The 21,283-nt window shown below is 38.3% G+C and overlaps 1 protein-coding gene across 1 annotated transcript in view; it reads left to right on the forward strand.

The window, feature by feature from the left end:
- Positions 1–2: 2 nt before the first annotated feature.
- Positions 3–21,283, forward strand: part of LOC309881350 (uncharacterized protein) — a gene marked incomplete at its 3' end in the record, with an annotated part of 37,256 nt that continues 15,975 nt past the window's right edge. Inside the window, exons 1-2 of the mRNA XM_082767213.1 lie at positions 3–89; positions 20,781–20,861. Of these exons, the coding sequence (XP_082623339.1) occupies positions 24–89; positions 20,781–20,861 (147 nt within the window). The 5' untranslated portion in view covers positions 3–23. The remainder of the gene's footprint in view (positions 90–20,780; positions 20,862–21,283) is intronic.

Here is a 21,283-nt window from a genome sequence, read left to right on the forward strand (position 1 = left end):
TATGTCTGTATACCATACTCTTGATGCCAGATGTCAAGCCAGAGCAACAATTTACTGTTTTAAAACAAAGGACCTCTTCCTTGGAACTGGTAAAGTATGCCATTATTTTCCAATCATTCCCTACTCCCTTTTATCATCAGCCTCCTCATGGACCAAGTATATAACAGCAGAGAATTTGTCCCTTAATTCTATGAGCACAGTGAGACTGTGGACTGATGATTCAACTTGCTGAGTGGTGGTCCTTTGAGTTTTCTTCTCTCCAAAGAATTGTGACAAAAATACAGTATGTAAATAGTTTCACAGCTTTCAAATGAGTATATTACTGAATTAGTACACTAGAGATTAAAAGCAGATACACATTAGAAAAAGAAAAAAAGAATTGCCAAGTCTCGGGATGCAAGCTAATCTTCCGGTTAATTGGCTAATAGAGAAGAAAAGTTCAGTAGGTTATGATACAGCTGCACAGTGTAGGTTTTTTGTTGTTGTTTTGTGTGTTTGTTTGTTTTTTTTTTCTTTGTAATGTCTGGTACTAGGTGATATGAGTCAGAACAAAAGATTGAAAACAAATGCAGAATTTTTATAGTCTGTATCTTGCTCAGGTGTAAAGATGGATTTGGAGCTGGCCTTGCAATAGGGATGGAGAGCTCTTGTGCTCTAAGAAAAGAATGTTTATTAACCTTAATTATGTGGGTATTTCCATTTATTTTTGAAAAAATATTACTTAAATAGAGCTATGCTTTTAAAAAATCCTTAATCTGTATAGAGAAGGTATATGACTGTAGGCACAAAAATAAATGCTGAAATGACAGACATTTCAAGCAAATGAATTTCATGAAATGTAACCTAACTTTCTTGACATTTTCTTAAAGTTCCAAAAATATAGAAAATGAGAAGGGAAAATCAGAAAATGTTTCACAGGGACAAAAATCAGCCTTAAGTGCTCAAGTCTCAACAGAAAAAAAAGACTATATGTTAAGAACAGTAATTTGTGTATCAGTTACTTTTCTTTTTTAATTAAATAACAATAAAAAAATGGATGTTTCTCTTGAAACAGTGCAACTGACTAAAGACAATAATTCTTGTCGCTATGGCTGAAAATAATTCTTTAATACAGTGGTTCAGAAGAATCATGACAATAGATATTGCATTCCTAGATTAATTTATTTTGATTAATTATAAATGATTTACTCTTCTGTAAAATGCCCCTTCACCCACGTAAGCACACCTACTTATTGTTTGGATTTGAAGCTTAGGAAAAAAAAAATGACATGCAAAGTGTTTCAAGAATAAATCAGACAGATGTGTATATATGAGTGTATATATACATATGAAATATGTATACATACATATATACACCTGTATGTTATACCCCATCTATCACTATAGTGTGCTTTTTGCTCTTCTTACCAATAGATAGTGGTAATTATCTGCGTATACATACATGTATGAAAAAGGGAGAACAGATGTCCATGATTATGTAAGTTATGGTAATTAACAGTACATAAATGAATCAAATTTGTTTTTGTTGGTGTCACTTGCACACTGCTCCTCTTGAGCATTGGGTTACATCCTGTACATGATCGCCTTATTGTCTACTGTCATAAAAATTCCAGTTTTGTTTCTGAGCAGTCACAGAATGGGACTTGCCAGCTGTCATGAAAAATGTATTCAGTTTTGTTTCCACTTAATTTATCTAATCTTAATTCTATTATTATTTTATTATAATTATTTAAATGCTTGGGGCAACAATCTAAAGTAAAAACAAATAAACAGTAGGAGATCCAGATAATTTGTAAGTGATCTGAAAGGTCTAATGGAAACAACATCATTATTGCAGTTTTATTTTTTGAAAGGTCAATATTATAGAAGCTTCATCATTGCTGCTATAGTTAACAGTCTGTCAACAATGACATGTTAAATTCCCACTTCATGAGATGAATGGCTAAACTATAAAAACTCACTTTGGACAGGAAAAAAAAAAAAAAAAAAGTTGTGAAATAGTGCTTAGATGTTCAAAACCTTGTAACTACAGGCCTGATATCATCCTCATTTTCAGTGCTATAAACTTGAAACACAGGAGAGCATTCAAGACCATTAAGTCCATTCCTGTTCTGATCAGCACTTTCATGTAAGGGAACATGCTAGCTTCCTCAACTGCAATGCAATCCAAATGCAGGCTTAAAGGTGTGACAATCCAAGTGTTGCATCAAACTACAAACTTGTGGATTGTTCTCCTGGGCTCTGCTGCTCATCTCACTTCAATCCCTTCAGCAAAAACTGTGAGTAGCTGCATTCAGAGCAGTGCAAAGCAATTGTCTCACATATGAAGCATGACCTTGTAGGGTTTTAAGTTTAATTACAACCTTTAGCTTCCATTTATTTTCTGAACCCAGTCACTGTTACTGTCACAAATGTGAAACCCACCATGTCTACTGAGTTTTTGTAACCACAGAGTCCTCATTACTCATTTTACTTCATCACCTTTCTTGTCTTGCCTTAATGCTCTCCATAACATGGTGTCATGGTTCCGCTTGAGTGGGCAGCCGAGCTCCACCACAGCCGCTCTCTCACTCCCCCTCCTCAAAGAGGAATGGGGAGAAAATATGTGAAAAGGGCTCAAAGGTTGAGATAAGGACGAGAAAATCACGCAGTAATTATTGTAACGGGCAAAACAGACTCGGCATAGGGAGATAGTAAGATTTATTGCTTATTACTAACAAGCTAGACAAGTGAGAAACAAAGGAAAGAAACCAAAAGCACCTTCCCCCCCATCCACCCTCTTCCACCTCCTTCCCCCGAGCGGCGCAGGGGAACGGGGGAATGGGGGTTATGGTCAGTCTATAGCGCATCTCTGCCGCACCTTCTTGGTCACTCTCGTCCCCTGTGCTGTGGGGTCCACCCACGGGATACAGTCATTGATGAACTGATCCAGCATGGGCTTCCCACAGGCAGCAGCTCTTCCAGAACTGCTCCAGATATGGGTCCATACCACGGGGTCCATCCTGATTCAAAGATCGAAGCCGAAATTCCTTTAAGTGGTATATTCTTTATTGCAGCGCTGGATGCACGGGGGATCTCTCCACCTATCGTGCATACCCAAAGCAGTCTTGAATTTATACAATCAATCTATCAATATTCTACAAGCACCTATACATATGCATTACCTATCCCCGCCTTCCCTCGCTTCTCATGCTAATTAGTCTTTTGACACCTTGCACCTGCGCAGAGCCTTCCAAGAATTGTGGGCAGGGGTCTTTGGGACGTGGGCAGGGGTCTTTGGAAGGTAGACCCCGAGTCTTCCTCAGAGTGTACTTTTCACCTTTGGTCAGGAATCTGCTGAATTGGCATGTTTCTTAATTGCAAGAGCTGGTTGTTGCTAATTCTCCCGTTTGTTGTATCTTTATAATGAATTCCAATGTCCAGTTTTGAGATTTATAGTCCTTACGTTTGTTTCTCTGTCCGTCTGCCGCTTCCTTATCATGAGTTCCAGTGTCTTGTTTCGAGATATACAGTCCATGTCTGGGGATTGTCCTTGCCTCCCCAATGCCTCCCCAATACCTCCTTAATCAATCCCTCAGGAGAAAACTGCTCCAACCTGGCTCCCCCATGGGCAGCAGCTCCTGCCAGGTCACCTGCTCCTGCGTGGTCTCCTCTCCATGGGCTACAGGTCTGGCCTGGAATCTGCTCCAGCAGGGGTCACAGGTGGCAGCCTCCATCGGTGCAGGGCCACCTGCTCCACTGTGGTCTCCTCCACAGGCTGCAGCGTGGAACCCTGCTCCACCGTGGTACTCCATGGGCTGCAGGGGTACATCCTGCTTCACCATGGTCCTCACCACAGGCCGCAGGGGACTTCTGCTCCAGCGCCTGGAGCACCTCTCCCCCTCCTTCTTCACTGACCTTGGTGCCTGCAAGGCCGTTCCTCACTCCTCTCACTCTCCCAGCTGCTGTGTGGTGCAGCATTTTTTTCCCTGTCTTAAATATGCTCTCACAGAGGCGCAAAACAACATCGCTTATTGGCTCGCCTCTGGTCAGCAGTGGGGCCCTTACCAAACATGGGGCAGCTTCTAGATCCTTCTCACAGAAACCACCCCTATGGCCCCCTGCTACCAAAACCTTGCCACGTAAACCCACTACACATGGCTGGTGTCGGGCGGCTTTCTGCATAATTAGGTTTCTTGCTTTTTCTTTCTAATGGAATGAGTTATTTATTTCTGACGTTTCAATCTTGTTTTAAAACTTCTTTTCTTCACTTTCATTTATTTTTCTTTTATTATTCAGCCTTTAGATAACATGATACGTTTCACTGTACTTACATGGTTAAACTACATAATAAAAAAATATAAAAACAAATTAAAAATTAAGGAATGGTAATGTACAATTTTAAGCCTATTCTAGATATGTCAGGTAGAAATCATGATTCAAGCTTTCCATTGGACACAATCACATAGTGTTGTAGATTCATCTGTTGTGTAATAAGACATTTAATTTAAATAACATATTACTGTAAACTAGCCTGGGCCTGATCTACCCATCGCTTAAGGCTTTCTATTGTTATATATGGAGTGTTAATTTGTGTCGAGAAAATGGTTGATATTAATAAAAAAGGGGGAGATTTGGGAATGTGGCCATGGAGGTTGGAAAGCCCCGTGGTTGAGATAACATTAGACTCTTAATGACGAGGCCATCAGGAATGTAAAAGAGTTTAGAAGGAACAAAGAAGGGTGATTCAGGAGACTCCATGCAGTCTGGGGTTTCTTGTTCCCCAGCTGGTTCTCTTGTTCTCCAGCTGTTAAGGCATGGATTTTTCTGGGTGTTTGCTGTTGTTGTTACCAATGAAAAGTTGTTTTGAAAAGAACTGCTGTGGAAAGAAGGGTATAAGAGGGGAGCCTGCCCTCAAGAAAGGAGAAGAAAGAAGAAAAAAAGAAAAAGGCAACACGATGAAGTTACATCAATAAAGAAGCGGGAAAAAGAAGTGAAGAGGAACAGGCTGGCAGAATGGAGACCAGGACAGGAGCAGGCACATTGATTGCCTCATGAAGATACGTTCGGCCAGACTCAGCAAACTGCTCAGAGAAGCTCGTACAGAAAGTTCCTGGAAATTGGCACACTGGAGCTGGAGAGAAGCTCCAGCTGAGAGAAGCAGACCTGTGCACACAACTGCCTCTCGCTGGTAAGCAGTTGTGCATTATGGGGAATCTGTCCTTAGGAGCAAAGACTGTCCTGGTAATCTTACAGCTTATTCTCCTTATTAACAATTGGACAGTTTATGAACCTGAAATATGGGACCAAACTGAGGTCAAGGTGTGGGACCCTGCAACTAAAAACGACAAGGTTGCAGTGGGATTGCTCGGCACCTGGCGAGCAATCTCTGAGGCCTTAAAGAGCCATGTGGAGCCACAATCACAAACGTGTGGTTTGCCAGATAGTGAGGGAGCTGCGGGCTCCTTTACTGATCCGACTGCCATGCCATGGGCCCCTCTGCTGCTACAGCCATCGAAGGCTTTTGCTGTTACGCCCCCTGTTGACCTGAACGTGCCTTTTGACCCAGGCCCTATTGGCCTTGAAAAGGAGATGGATATGCTTTTCTTCGATCCGGGAAGAACGGGATACATAAGGCCTGAAGAAAAGGAATGGGAAGTGGAGACTGTTGTTTGTAATCAAGAAAAGGAATGGAAAATGGAGACTGTTAAGTCATGGAACTTAAAGTATTGTTTGTTACCTTTCCTGATTGTACGTATGTATAGGCATACTTGGGTATAGTATATAAAGCAATGTTCTGTATATTTAGAATGTTTGATGTTTGTGTGTGCATGTTGGTGAAGCGTAGACTCCCCACACACGCAGCGCTGTTTACTTGCCTTTTAAAAATATTCTTTTATGTTACCAAATTCAGAGATAACACTATCATTATCATTAGCACAAGGGGTATCCATTCCTAATTATCACCACAGACATAAAAGTGAATCGCTGAATTAGGTTTAACAATAATTCAAAAGTTCTGGATTGCATCTCAGTGTCTAACTTTTGGGAATTTTAGCAACATTCAAATCCTTTAAAAAAAAAAAAAAAGGATTTTAACTACAGAGAAATGGCTGCAGATAGTGTTCCTTTCTAACATGATTCCTGTCTCCATCCAAGACACACAATTATGGTGCAGGAGAGGGAGCAATTCCAGAGTGATGATTTCAGAAGTGGTTTATTTAGAAACTGAAACTTGACTGTTTTCTGGCAGAAACCAAATGGGTTAGTTTGGTTTGGATGCAGCATATTTACAAAGGGTGGGTTGTTTTTCCTTTTTATCTTAGCCTGATTGTGGAAATAGATAAAAATAATCTGTCCTGAGAGCAAACAATGATCCAAAACTCATTGCTTGAAAAGGCTGACCTTGCTAGGAAGGTGTATCCACACAGATGACCATGCCTCCACAAGTAGCTAGGAAATCCTGGCAAGTGTCTGGATGCCTGTGTGAATTGATGCAAGGCTCTTTGTTCATGCACTGATCCAGGAGCTGCACGGCACGTGGTAGGTGTGGTGTGCTCAGGGAAGTTTGCTCTGCAAAGCCTGGCCTACCTCTTCTCCTGCTGAAGTTCTTTTGTGGGGAACTGATATTTTGTCTCTCTAAAGGCAAAAGGGAAATGCACAGTGAGACAAAATCTCTGCCCCCTGTAGTGGCAGAGCCCTGGAAGCAGTGATAGTCTGAGGAGCTGGCCTCGGCAGAGTGCCTGGGCAGGTCAGAGCTGTGCTGATGGTCACTCTGCTGATGGGGCTGGAGATTTCATTCCTGACCCGGTTTTCTCATGATGGACACTATGTTTCCTCCTCCAGTTGGCGTGAGAAAGCTGTGAGGCACTGACACAGAAATCACCTTGTAGCTTGATATTAGGAAAGTTTGGAAAATTGACTGCTACTAAAACAGGAGAAATGAAAGTGCCATCTGCAGTTCACTCATGTGGGGCAAATCTCATAGGCCTTACACAGTCAGAACACCCATGGAGCAAGCACGGCAGGAGCTGACCTGCAGGATAATAGAGATGCATATTGTATGAATCGGAAGTAACACCTGGCCTTTGTCTGGAAAATTACCATTTTTTTAGGCCAGTCTTCAAAGCTGAAGATTTCTTTAGGACTCAAGCCATTGAGGAGGCAGACAAAAGGAAGAGAGTCATGGAGAGACATGTAAAAGCTGTAGACCCAGCAGAAAGGGCAGGAAGAGGGCTGGGGGAACAGGAGTAAAAACCTCAGTATAGAATTCCAGTTCTTCCTGTGCAGATCAGTTTTGCCAAGGGTGAAAGGAAAATGCATTTCCCAACACATTTAAGTGATTTCATTACACAATTATGTGCTTGCCTAAACTTTAGCCACATACTGTTACCCATCCTTGCACGTAATCAGGTTTTGGTCTGTGTTTTACAATATATTCTTAGCTTAAACATAAAATACATTCATGTCTATGTGTTCAAATAGGCACAATCATCACATTTTTTACTTTTTTTTTTTCTTCATTCTAGATGTAGGGAATGCATCATTGTTGGGTAAACATAGAAACCATAGAGAAAGAATGCTTTGCCTTTAGAAACACCCAACATACTTTTGCTACTTATTTCTAGTTAAGGCAAAACACCACTTTTTTACATTAGTACTCCAGCATCCAAACAGATGCACAACTCATTACACATGGGTGCAAAAGAACAAAATGGAGAGGCGTATGCAGACTATTTGACAGTTGCATTCTTACAGATAACCTTATTCTAGTCTGAGACTGATCCAATACAACACAAGAGTAGGCTGAAGTCAATAGAACTACTCAAATGCTTAAAATTTTGCACTTTTTCAAATGCTTATGTTTCTGGATCATGCTTTTGTGAGTAATTGGACCCTCAGCTTCTTGGACTTCTTTGCAAGATCGGGTCATAAAAATGAGAATGCTGTCTTTGTAGAGGCTTAGCAGTCACAAACTGCAAGCTGATCAACAGCCTAATTGTGTGACATCCTTTCCTAAATCAGATTAGTCACAAATGATTATCAATCACAGCCCTAAGATCTTGACGTAGTTTGGAAACATGAGTTTTTGCAAAGGTTATCGTGGAGGCCCAATAAAAAATAAATAAAATTATGCTAGTTCTGAATATATCTGGTGACACTGCATAACACTACAGAAAATATCAGGGAGAATTTCTGTGTGAAGTTATGATCTTTTCAAGAACAAGTCAGCTAGCTGAACCACAGGCTGGAACCTGCTGTTGTTGCCAGCAGCCACCCTTGCTATTTTTGCCTTGTTTTATCCTTGCCAGCTCACAGTTCTGTGCCAGCTATTAGTATTTTGAATAAATGATGCAGTTTTGGTTTGTACAGGCAGGGAAAGGTCCTTCTGATCTTCAGTTTTTCTGTGCAGTCTGGTGTGAGCTGTAGAGGTTACATCAGCATCCAGGTTGGACCATTAGTTTCAGTAAACCTCTACAGTCATTTCATGGACAACAGATTGATGCTGTCCCTGGAGATCACACCTGTGCATAGGCGTTTACTCAACTGTGCACAGTATTCTTAAGTTTGATACAAAGAAAGAGGTCCAAACACAGCCTGTTAACATCCCAGTGACATGCCATGTTAAATCAGGTAGCTATTTTAGCACTTTCTGTGCAGTGCTGTAATCACAACTACAAGTTATACCTCCGCAGACATACTTCCTGAGACACCAAGTACAATGTCCTAGTGCATAACAGGTTCCGGTGTATATATATCTTGGCTGAACAAATAATTTCTAGTTTACATTTCTATCCATCTGTCTTTTCTTCTCTCAACTGATTTTTCTCCTATATTAGTCCCTCTGATCATAATTAATGGAGCAGATCCCTCAATTTCTTTTCTGAACACCTGCTTTTAAAATGTAGCATAAGTGATAGTGTATGTATTTTTCCTGAGGGGAATATCTTTTACTCCTAGAGCACAAATAAGGCTGTTTATATTTGCTTCAAGTGCAAGAACTTAACATATTCTTATGCTTTAGTTATCCAGCTGACATTCTGTATTTATTAGATTTTTAGTACAGTATGTGGCATTATAATGCATTATTGACACAATGCATTATTGACAAAAGCACTTGGATCATACACTATTTATTTATTTTACTGCACTGACTCATATTTACCAAATTTAATACATATACCGTTTTTTTCCTGGCACACTCAGATATATTATTCAGAAAGGGCACATGGATTGCACAACACGCCACTATAATGTCTAAGTTAATGTCACAAGCCCTTCTGTAAACTGTTGATCATTAACCTATTCTCTGCTGCAAACCTAGCCTGCTACACATGTTTTGGGCAGTTATTTGTGAAGTTTGCCCATAGTTATACAGCATTTTGAATGTCTGCTAAAGTCATTACACAAGAAGCATTTTATTGTAACCTGCAGGCACCATAAATACTAAATCTCCAACATTTTTATAACCAGTTATATCAAAGGCAATCTGATTGTCACTCTTTTGCACTTAGGATTCTCCCATTAGTAAGCAGTCTTATATTACAGGCATAAAACACTGTTAAGCATTTTAGCTCCGCCAGACTAGCTGCAGCTGTGTCACATTTGTGTTTCCTTATTTTATGTGTGCCAGTCATCTAGTTAAAGTTAGAGTAGCATAGCACTCCACTAGATGACAGGCTTGGTTTAAAGCCAGACCACTTAGTGATGCTTATCAAAAAATTTTCAGCTACAGACAGTAGCATAATTCAAAAACCTGAGAAGACTCTAAATTATCAGGCATGCCATGAGAGATCATTTCTTTTTTTGATGGAAGATTCAATCATTCCCCTTATAAATATATGGAGTCTCCCTAGTCAGAAGCAGCACTCAAATCATTTGATTTCATTTTTCTTCTACACAATTTTGCATGAATGTGTTATCCTCATTCTTTTGAACCTTACCCAGTCATCTGGGGCTTAAGATAAAAAATGTGTCAAATCAGTAGCCCTGGAATTCGGCAAATCCCACCTTTCAAAAACTCATTTTCCTGTTCCTTGTTCTTATGCTCATTTTTAATTTGTTTGCTAAGTTGCGGTTTCTCAGTTATTAACTACTGTCTCAACTACAGCTGATGGTCAGCTATGCACTGGCTTGCAATCCCACTAGATACAGGTTCACTTTGAACTTCCTATCCATTAAGGTGGGACAACTTGTGTTCATAGATCATGTGTATTCACAGAAAGAGCGTGATTCCTAGTTTTGACACTCCCTTGCCCTCTGAGATGCAGAGTGAGAGTTATTCCTGTATACTGCTGAGTGTCTGGACTGGTATCATAACTGGCCTTTTGTGTAGGCTGTTACAGGGAGGAAAACCAGGCTTCACCATCCAATGCCCACCTTTAGCAATTTGGTCCAAGGAACTTGTTTAAAGCAAAATTACTTTTTGCAATAGAAGAGCAAATGTGGAGGGTAGACTGGAACCATGCTGTCTTGTTGCCATGGGAAAAAAAATTAAGAAGTTGTGTGTACTAAACTTTGTAATTCAGCAGTCTGAGAATTAGAAATCCTGAAGATATGAAGTTGCATGGAGTTTCTAACTGTGCATTATCACTTGGTCTGAAGAGAGAAAGGCTGGCCTACCCACAGAATGAAAAGGCTATAACAGAACCCCGTTTAAACTCTCCGGACTACCAGCCTGGGGATGTTGGACACGGCTAAGCCAGCCCACAGTACATAGTGCTTGCCCAGCTAGAGCAAGAGAGGGATTGGAGAAAGGAGGTCTGAGAGAGAGAGGAAGGTGTTAGGGTAAGGATCTGCTGAAGGCAGGAGACCTCTCTGTAGGAAACCATGCCTACCTGGCTTTGCTGTGTATTCTAAGCTATACGACAGTTTGTAATAAGCTATAAACAACAACTAGAATTTATTAAAAGTCCATGAAAGTTAATGAAGTTCAGAAATGTCACATATCTTCAGCATGTGTAGTTGTAACATTGTAGCTGAAACTTTTCTGTGATAAAAGCAAAGAAACAAAATGCATCCTGATGCTCAGAAAGGGCAAAGAGCTGTGTGCAAAGTCTGATTAATTCACTTTCTCCTCTCAGAAAACTAAGAAAACATCATCACGAGTATTTTAGGCTTCTGTTGTGTGCACTGGTATTTTAATATATATTTAAAAAATGTCCTTCACATTTCTCTTATCTATGTCTGTCAGTGTTTTAATATTACAGGGTCTGATTGTTTACCTGCTGGAGTCAGTGGAAATTTTCCCACTGATATCAGTGACAGCAGGATCAGACCCCTAATTTTTAGAGGATTGAAGCCATCTTTAGAATAGCACATGCTCTGCTCTCCACTTTCTTTGATGACTTCTAACATTCTTTTGATGTGGACTCCAAAAAAGACATTTTCATCTTTGAATATATGTGTTTTAAAAGATGAAAAACATCGAATAGCAGAGTAAGAACATTTTGTGTTTCAGACCTCAATCCTATTTAGACTGAAACTTGCTAGTAACTACAAGATGAAAGAGAAGAAAATGTAGAATAAAAAAAAAAAAGGGCAAACAAAATGAATAACAACTAAGCAGACACTCTTCAGACTAGTGGAAATACCATACTGTTTGGATCATTGGTGTAGGCACACATGATATGCACTGGCATAGCATAAAAATGTCACTTACACCCTGGTGTCTGTCTATGATTATGAGCAGGATATTCAAGCAGCAGTCTTGTTGTGAGCGTCCTGCTTCTGCTTTTCTGCATTCTGCAGAGGAGTAGCTAAGAAAAGTGGTTAGGAGGGTAAATGCCATTTATAAATACAGACACCCAAAGCACTGGCATGGTGATGATGGAGGGAGGGGTAGAGGTATGTCAGGATTAGATTCACTTAGGGTTCACTCATTCAGTGATATGATGAGAATTAAGTGATAGGAAGTCTGGATTAAAAAATAAATCCAGTGGCTAGAGAATTGTGAAGGATGCTTCACAGTCCTGCAAGGTACTGAGCAGTCACAGCTGTGATTGACTTAAAGGACTATAGTTGATTAAATGGTTGATGGAATGTAATCATATTTTTTAATTTAGTATGCTGGAAAGTATAATTTTTATACTACAGTGATACATGTAGTATAAAAACTAGGATAGGATAGGATAGGATAGGATAGGATAGGATAGGATAGGATAGGATAGGATAGAAGAGAAAAGAGAAGAGAAGAGAAGAGAAGAGAAGAGAAGAGAAGAGAAGAGAAGAGAAGAGAAGAGAAGAGAAGAGAAGAGAAGAGAAGAGAAGAGAAGAGAAGAGAAGAGAAGAGAAGAGAAGAGAAGAGAAGAGAAGAGAAGAGAAGAGAAGAGAAGAGAAGAGAAGAGAAGTAAAATTTCCTTGAAGAGGTTAAGGTTTTGACCTCAGCTCCAAACTGACTTCAATTGCCTTTTTAATTTTTTTTCTATCTTAATGATTAATTATTATCAAATATTCTTTACAAGCTGTGACATTTGTGAAACATAATTACTTTCTCTTCCATGTGTAAATCAAGGTCTTTCTTTTTAAAAAGAGGTGGTTTGTACTTAAATTAACTACTTTTATCTGCAATTTGCAAGTAAAGGTATATGTAAAGCCTGTGGCAATACTAAAGGCTCAGTTGTGCCTTCTAGGCACAGTTTTAATTAAAGGGTGCTGTGGATTCATACCACTCTGAGGGGAACTATGGAAGGGATTATACCTTAGAGAGACACAATGCCCCCAGTGCACCACAGCATGTAAGTAAAATGCAAATGCTGTGCACCACCTGCATTGATGTTGCTCAGCATCTCTGTAGGCCCATCTTCTTCCAACACCACCTTATACGTTTTGCGGGGGCTCACACCTAGGGGGCACCAGGAGGATGCGCTCCTGGCCAATTCCTGCATGCCCAGGGAGAAGAGACACTGACATCCTTATCGTCAATGGTAACTATTCAGAGTATGGATACAACCTGGCCAAGGTTAAACAGAAATTGCCAAGTGTCATTCCCTAGGTATAGTTTTCGTTTTTATTCTCTAACAGGTCTTTTAAAGTCTGACAGTGTGTACAATGCTTGACAACTTCTTACGTCTTACCTGAGCCCGTCCTACACAACTGATTTTGAATAATTCTATATCCAGCGGCTGATTTTGTTCTTGATATTTTTCATCAGGGATCATTTTTCCCTAGAGTAGGTCTGCTGACACTAGTGAAGTTACATATGATTTACACAGTGCAAATAAGATCAGCATCAGACTCTTAGACCTCTGTTTTAAAGTATAGACAGTATCTGAAGGGCATATTCCAATCTTTATTTAAATAATGCCTGTGATTAATTTAATTCACATTTAAGGTTTTTTCAAGGCCATATTACTCACTGGATTAAATGTACATTTTGTTAATGTATTATTATTATTGTACATCCAATAGATCTAATTCAGCCCAAGGTGATTTTTTATGACTTAATAATAGTCCACTGAAAATCAGATTTATTATAGAAATGACAACACACTCTTATTTATAGTATAATAATACAAATTGCTACTATAATAAATTCTCTTCAGTTATCAAATCATTAGTCTTTTATGGCAACATTGACAAATGATCCCATAGGCAAAATGATATTACTAATGTAATGAATTAACTTTCAATTTTAAATTGGTTATTGTGTCTGGAACAATTGTACATTTTATGATGCAGTTCAAGTAGAACTTGTGACGTAAACTTTGCATATCTACGTAACAAGATGTGACTATAGTCCTGAATATATCACTCTCAGCTCACAATCCAACACAGGTCAGTAGATTGCATCCACTTAGAGGAAACTGTTAGCAAGGAATGTCTAGAAGCAAAAACTTTTAAATCATACTAAACATTGTAATATATTATTGTTACCATTAGTCCAAGCGAAAGCAGGTCAGTTATTAAGATGTGAATAAAGTAAAGAAAATAGAAGAATAGAAGGAAACAATTCTGAAAATTCTGCTGTTGAGTGTTCTTTCCCCACCAGCAGGTGTTTGTTTCATAAGAATCTGATCACTAGTACTATGCAAGAAAACACATTTAATTATGTATATTTGATCTGGAAAAAGTGTAGAGCCAAGGTCCTTTCTAGAGATTCTACATTTGTAGAAAAAGAAAATAAAATAAGCAGTCAGGATTAAGAAAATATTATAAAAGTATGCTTTGCAAGAAGTATTTATTCAAACAATGAGATTGGCAAGTCTAGTAATATAAGAAATATACACTTAGTGACTTTTGATAGCTTAGATCTATATTCCTCTGCAGATACATTTTTTATTTATTTATTTTTTATCCTCAGTACAGTCAAATATTTCAGCATTAGAATTCAAAATAATTAAACAAATCATTATTGGAAATCATTATTGGATTCAAAATGAACAATTGTCCAGTAGTACTAAATTTTATTACTTTTATGCTTCAACATCACCAGTAATTAATCCAGAATTTTAACTGCTGCTTTTAAGACATCAAGGATTGATTAGTAATAAATGAAAATATTCTATTTGTCTTTCTGGTCAGTTAGATAATGTTTATTTTATTTAAGAGAAACATAGCACATTCATTCCAACAGCTGGTTAGGTGTGATCATTGTTGGTGCCAATGCACTATACAGATTTTAAAGGAAGCTAAACAGTTTAGACAGTTAATTTGAAAAAATAGTAATTGCAATGGGATGTGGTGAAGGTTTTTTCTCTTTCTAATGTTATCCCTTCTCTGACAAGATATACTCAGTGTAAGAAACATTTTCTCCATCATGGAGAATCATAGTTTCCTGCTCTTGGCTTACTGTCCCTCCAGCCCAGCTTCCAGCCTCACAAGTCAACTAAAGCAGCTAACTGGCTGATGAACCTCAACACAGATATGTACCAACCTCAGACCACATTATAGTGTGGAAAAAATCTTGTTGGATCTCAAGCAACCGTCTGTTCTCTGCCTGTATGTCCATTCTCATCAGGCTAACATGGTCTTTTTTCTAAGGAAATTCTTGTACTTAAGACACAGCTTTATCCCAGGTGGAGATTCCAGTGCTTTGACACTTCTCCACCTGAAAAACATTTAGATACTAAAATATATAGCCAAACAGATATTTCTGCAGCCTATTTTACTCACATTTGGCTAGCAGAGAATATCTGTAATTTTATTAATTTGCATCAACACTGTATGCTGAGGATTGAATATTCACAACAAAGCATCAGTTACGCTCATTAATAGGCAGTAAAGGAAGTTGTTCAAGTCTGAGTGTATAAATCTTTTTTCTTAATCGAATGCCTATATATCTGATCTACCACCTCATACATTCGTAGTCACTCAAAGTGTAATAACCTTAATGTGTCTTTGGCCCTCCTGTGGGAAACTCCTCTTTTCAGCTCACCTCACCAAAACATAGAACTACAGAATGTACCACAGAGTCCAGTTCAACAGGCTTTTTCTGCTCAAAAGTTTTGCCCAACTGAAATCTCAGGTGGCAGATTCTATGAAAATTAATAATCTGGAATTGGCCAAGGCATCAGTAAGAGTCTGAAATGACCTTGAAATTCCACTCTGCTGTTAGTGTAACAGAATTTGTCACCAAGTCTTCATTTTGAGATGGAACTCTTAATGCAGGGACAAAAAATTATTAATCGGTGATTTTCCACCTGCTGTTACTTTTGGATATGCCAATTGTACACACTATCCCAAAACCAGAAGCAAAGTTAAAACTCATTCTAGGAATCAGATGCTAAGTGGATCACATTGATGCAATGGCCTCAAACAGCTGCCCGTGCTGTGCTCCATTCACACTTGATCCCAAGCCCATTGAAGGCACTATGAATCTTTCTTTTGACGTCAATGGGCTTCAGATCAGGTCCTGAGCATTATTTTTTTTAAACCTCAGACAAATCAAAACCATTTTGTTTGGAATGAGACTGTTCACACCCCTTGGTGAGGACTATTTCCTTTCCAAACTCAGTGTTTGTACCAGAGTCATGTCAGCTGTGATTCTATTTTTACCAAAGGCTGCATTTTTAAAAGAGTAATATTTTTGTGTATATTTCAGCTATTAGCAGCTAAGCTGTTTTTGTTCAAACTTTCAAAAAATCACCAGCTGAACAGCCAAATCTACAACCAAAAATGGGGAACATTTTAGAAAGTTATTACCATTTAGAAAACTTTTCTTAAAAGAGAAACTCCTTGCAGACTTAACGATAACAATTGCCACATTTTATGTGGTGAAGGGCCTTCCCTGCATGCTGCCATCAGTAGACTCCAGTAGATTATTTATTCTTATATAATTTATTACATTATAGCAAATGTTATAACTTGAGTAACAGAACCAATATAACATTGTGTCATACAGCACACTACACCAAATACTTTATAAATTGATTCAGAAATGCTTCCAAAATACAAAATAAATGACATAGTATAGAGATTAGATCCACCTGCCAGGCACCATTTTTTCTGTAACAGTTCCCTGAAAGTGATGGAGAGACTCTTGGATGATTTTGCTTGTAGAAAGCAAATGACAGGAAAAAAACACCTTCCTGAATCCTTGTGCTGACCAAGAGGAGAATGAAGCATGCCACTAATTGCCCGCCTTATTGAAAACCAGGAGTGTGGTTCACTGCCTGGAAATAACAGTGTAAAAACATGTTCAGAGACACCATATAGATGTGCAGAAGAGGCCAAGCAGAGCACACTGATGTGAATTTATTCCTCCATGTAAGTGGATCTCTCATAAGGTTTTGCGATGGGACATCATTGACTGCAGACTGCATTGACTACAGGCTGCAGACGCTGTGTGGGAGACATTGTGTCCTTGTTGAATGCTGCAGAAGTAGCCCTTCCTCTAGTTGCAAGAAATGTCAGTCTTACTGACAACCACACTCCTACAGGGACACCATGGGGCACTGGACACTGTACAGCCTTCTGGAATAAAGTGCATGAGACAGAATTTGGACCCGTTTATGCCATGTAATTTTTTTCCCCTCTGCCTAAGTACTTATTTCACCATTTCAATATTGTTTCTTCAGTAAATGCTCTGCCAGACCTAAATGTTAAGACCAACATGTGCTGGTTTAAGGATATCACCCTTTCAAGGGAGAAGTGTGTATGGTCTCTTTGCTTCTTAATCTGAAATGGCACTTTATGGTAAAGGAGGGACCATCTCAATCAGATCAGGTGAGTTGCCACAGAAAATTTCAGATGAGATGATCTATGTTTTCTTCTGTGGTTGAGGGTAAGTGTGAAAACCTTACCTCAGAGATGTCCATCTCCTGTTTAATTTGTCACTGTAGCTTTACTCTGGGAAGCAGCTCTCTCTAAACGTTGCTTCCTGAAGAATCACATAGGGAGACTTTTTGCCAAGTTCACCAGTGTGTTTCTGTTGTATTGGGCCTCCATCCCCTGTGAGAACATCTGTGTAAAACAGATGGATAAGGTGATCTTTCTCTGCAGTCTCCCCCCCATCATTTTCTGAGTATTCTGAAAAGGGATAAGATGTACCCCTCAGGGGCCCCAGATCTGTGATTGATTTTGATGCAGGAGCAAAAGCACGTTTTGCAGAGGAAAAATGTAGATCCTATGGGATAGCTTAGGATGCACAGTAGTCATGACTAGAAGCGGAGTAAGTGAGATAAAACCTGAACACAATTCCCTTGAGCCTGCTATTAGAGGAATGGTCCAAGCTATATGGTAGACAGTCCTGTAATGACATGACTGAATACAGAAAGACAAACTAAGAAACAGCTCCCAGAATGAAAACAGTAGCTCAGGAGCCTGAAAAAGGTTGTCATCTACTCCTTCTGGGATGCATCACTTTCTTCTCCTGTGGTAATGAAAGACCTACTCAGAGGAAAAATTATTGTCCAGAAGGAGCTTGCCTTAGGGAGGGGGCAAAAGAAGGGACAGAGATGATTAGGCTGCCATAATATAGGAAATTGACTCCAGAATACATACTGTACCTTATGAAAAACAAGCAAACTAGGAAGTATAAAATAAGCCTTGAAGGCAGTGCAAGGAGTTTCAAGTTTTCTTTTGGTGTGAGGGTCTTAGTGGCCTCAGCTGATGTCAATTTAAAGAGACAAATGATTACAACCAGAAGCAGAAAAATAATGTGGTATCATTCCCTGAGGTACCAATAGGTCATCAGACTATTTTTTTTGTTTAACTCCGAAACAAAACAAACAAAACAAAACAAAAAAAAAGGAAAGGAATAAATAAATAAATAAAAAACATGAAAGAAAAATCCCCAGACCAAAAACACTGCAGTTCTTCTGAGTATGAATTTAACTGACTGCTTGCCAGCTTTATTAAGTGTTTTTAATCCCAGCAGAAAACCTGACTTACTTATGCAGATAATTGGGACCTTGCTTGTATTATGTCAGTTCAGGAATCCTAAAGAAAAAGACTATAAACACACACAAAGAGAGAAGGAAAAAATAGGCAGCCATTCTGTGGGTTTAAGAATTTTCCTAGCAGATATTGGATTCCCAGTTCTAACTCATTTCTTTAAACAGCACTGTTGAACATCAAAGAGTTACAGCACAGAGCATGCTGAGTCCCAATTACACACCTCAAAAGTAAATGTTACCTCAATGGAAAGTCTTCAGAAATTCCAAATGAAATAAAGTCAGTGATGTCCAAATGCTCCTTGAAAAATGTAGACTCATTCTTTATTGATAATGTTTGCTTCATTAAAATGCAGTTGTTAACATACAAAACTGCATCACTCAGTGAAAAAATGTTTTAGAAATGTGTTATAGCACATATGGATATTATTACTCTTTGCAAGATACCAGGAAAAGAAGTGTCAAATGATTAATTTCAGTGCATTTCTATTGTTTATAACAAGCCATCTTTAGAGACAGGAAATCTTTTCTGAACACAGCTTGTGTTTCAAAGGAGAAATAGAGTTAGTACAAATAATTGGTGCGTGTTGAAGTCAAAGGAGCATGAGTTGTGCTATTAAAAAAGAAAGAAGTCTTTAAAAGCTGTGTAAACTCTCTGTAGTTAAATAGAAGTTCAGAGACATATCTTTCACATCACTTAGTAAAAAATCACGGCAACAGCAATCTTTGATTATTGGGTGGTTGCTTTTTTTTTTTTTTTTTTTTTTTTTGTCCCCACAGTAACACACAGATTTTTTTCTAACACCTGAATACTATGCAAGGGAAAAAAGCTACCAATATGGCTTCAATATGAATTAAAATAAGTAATGAATAATGAGCGGTCTTTAGTTTCCATTGTTCATTCTCAAGACTTTCATGTCAGTGTTCACATGTCTATTTGTGTCACATATATATACTTTCCTGCAAGTATATCTAGTATCCAGTGAATTGACCATAGCAGGTGAACAAAAATATGGAAGTATCTTTTATAGTCCCCAGCACATCCAATGTTACTATAGCAGAAACACTTTTAATAAAATTTATATGCTACGATATATGTGCCAACCACTGTCACCTAGTAGAATGCGTACCAAATATATAGAAGTGTGTGTGTGTATGCTTCAGTAAGCCCTTACATTAAACTGGCAATAAACAAGGCTTTGTACATGCAGCTATACGGAGTACTGATATTTAGCTCATTTCATCTAGTCTTCCTTCTGAAACAGCGAATTCTGTTCTTCACATAGTTCTGTTCTTTTAAGAAATGAACTAGAATAGGCCTTTTCTAAAGAGTGAATACAAGCAGGAGATTGAATAAGTGTTCAACCTTTTTTTATTATTATTATATTGATTCTAGTCTGGATGCATTGCAACTGGGAGTTTCAAGGTGTTGGAGATGTGTTGATACTGAAACATATTGCAGATATTCATGATAAATATCTTAATTGATAACATAAAGTGTAATTTTAGAGGGCAAAATAATTGAGAGAATACTTAATTTAATTGGGTCATAAAAATAATCCTTCTCTTCTCATTTCTACATCCTTGTCAGAATTACAAAGTGTTTTTCACTTGGTCTTCATTGCTTTCTAATTCCCTTCCTCTCACCTCTTCTGTTATGTTATTTTTTTCTTGATTCTGCTTTCCACAGCATTTCTACATTTATTTCTCTCTTTCAACCCAGGACCACAATATCTTTCCACATTGTAGTGATTTTCTCTACTTTTTGTTTGTTTGTTTTGCTTTTTGCTTGTTTTGCGTATCTTTTTCAATAGTTCTGTCTACTGTAATTCAATAATTTACTTTTGAAAAGAACAGGGGATCATAAAAATGAAGGGGCAGAATTTACATTGGATTTCATACTAAAAGCAACAGCTTACATTAACTGTAAATATCATGGTCTGAAATCCTTCAGTCACTCACTAAGAACTTTCCTGTTTTGAAAAAGAACCTGTGATAAATGTACTGACAGTGATAAATGTACTTTCATGACAATGGCTGTATTATGTTAACACTTCTTTCTGTCGTGAAAAATAGCAGAAAATCATCCAGATTTGCCAATGCTTATGGTCTCTAGATGCCAGACCTGAACTTTGGGGCTGCCTGCACCCAGTGCCAGAAGAGACAAGGGAGACGGGAGGGAGCTCAGCTGCTGAGATTGTAGTGTAAGAGCTCAGCAATTGCTGTGAGCCCCTCTAAAGAAAATAGTTAGATATAATTTTTTTTTTTTTTTTTTATCCTTTTGATCATGATTAAAATAGTTCAGAACTGTCAGGTATTGCTGAATTCAGGCAAATGCCAAGCAGTTACTGCATGTCTTAGAACACTTGCCTTAGCTCATGTGGGGTGATAGTGGTTGCTGTAGATACAGTGGGTTTGCTACTAAGATGGTTAATGGGTTAATTATTTACTTGTTTGCTCTTTCAGGAAATCTTGGATTGCAGACTACAACTCGTTAGTCATTTCTTGTGGCTCAGTATCACCTTCAGCATGATCCAAACCACAAATGTGAGACACTAATTAATTATTTTTTTTTGTTTCATTACAATGGCATATTTTTATAGTCATTATGATTTTTAAGGTTTTTATTACTTGTTATATTAGGTGAACAATGAAAAAAAATGGTTCTTAATTGATATGTGAACATGACATACTTTTTTTGGTCTCTATTTCAGTTTAAATAAGATGATGTCATAATGTCTCCATCTGTTTTACAGTAAATTACCAGGTTCAGGACAGTCAGAATGTCCAGAAAACTTGCTTTTAATGTTGCACTAAAAAGGATTCTTGAGTTCAGACTTAATAGAATGGCCTTGTGCCTAGATGATATCCGAATCTTTGTTACTAGCAATTTTAAGAAATTTTCCCTTAGTACAGTGGTCCTAGACTAGTACCGATTACTTTTCCATTTCTAGTTACTTGGTTCAAAC

The sequence above is a fragment of the Aythya marila genome, assembly GCF_965140915.1.
Source record: "Aythya marila genome assembly, chromosome: 9".
In the NCBI taxonomy this organism is placed as follows: domain Eukaryota; kingdom Metazoa; phylum Chordata; class Aves; order Anseriformes; family Anatidae; genus Aythya; species Aythya marila.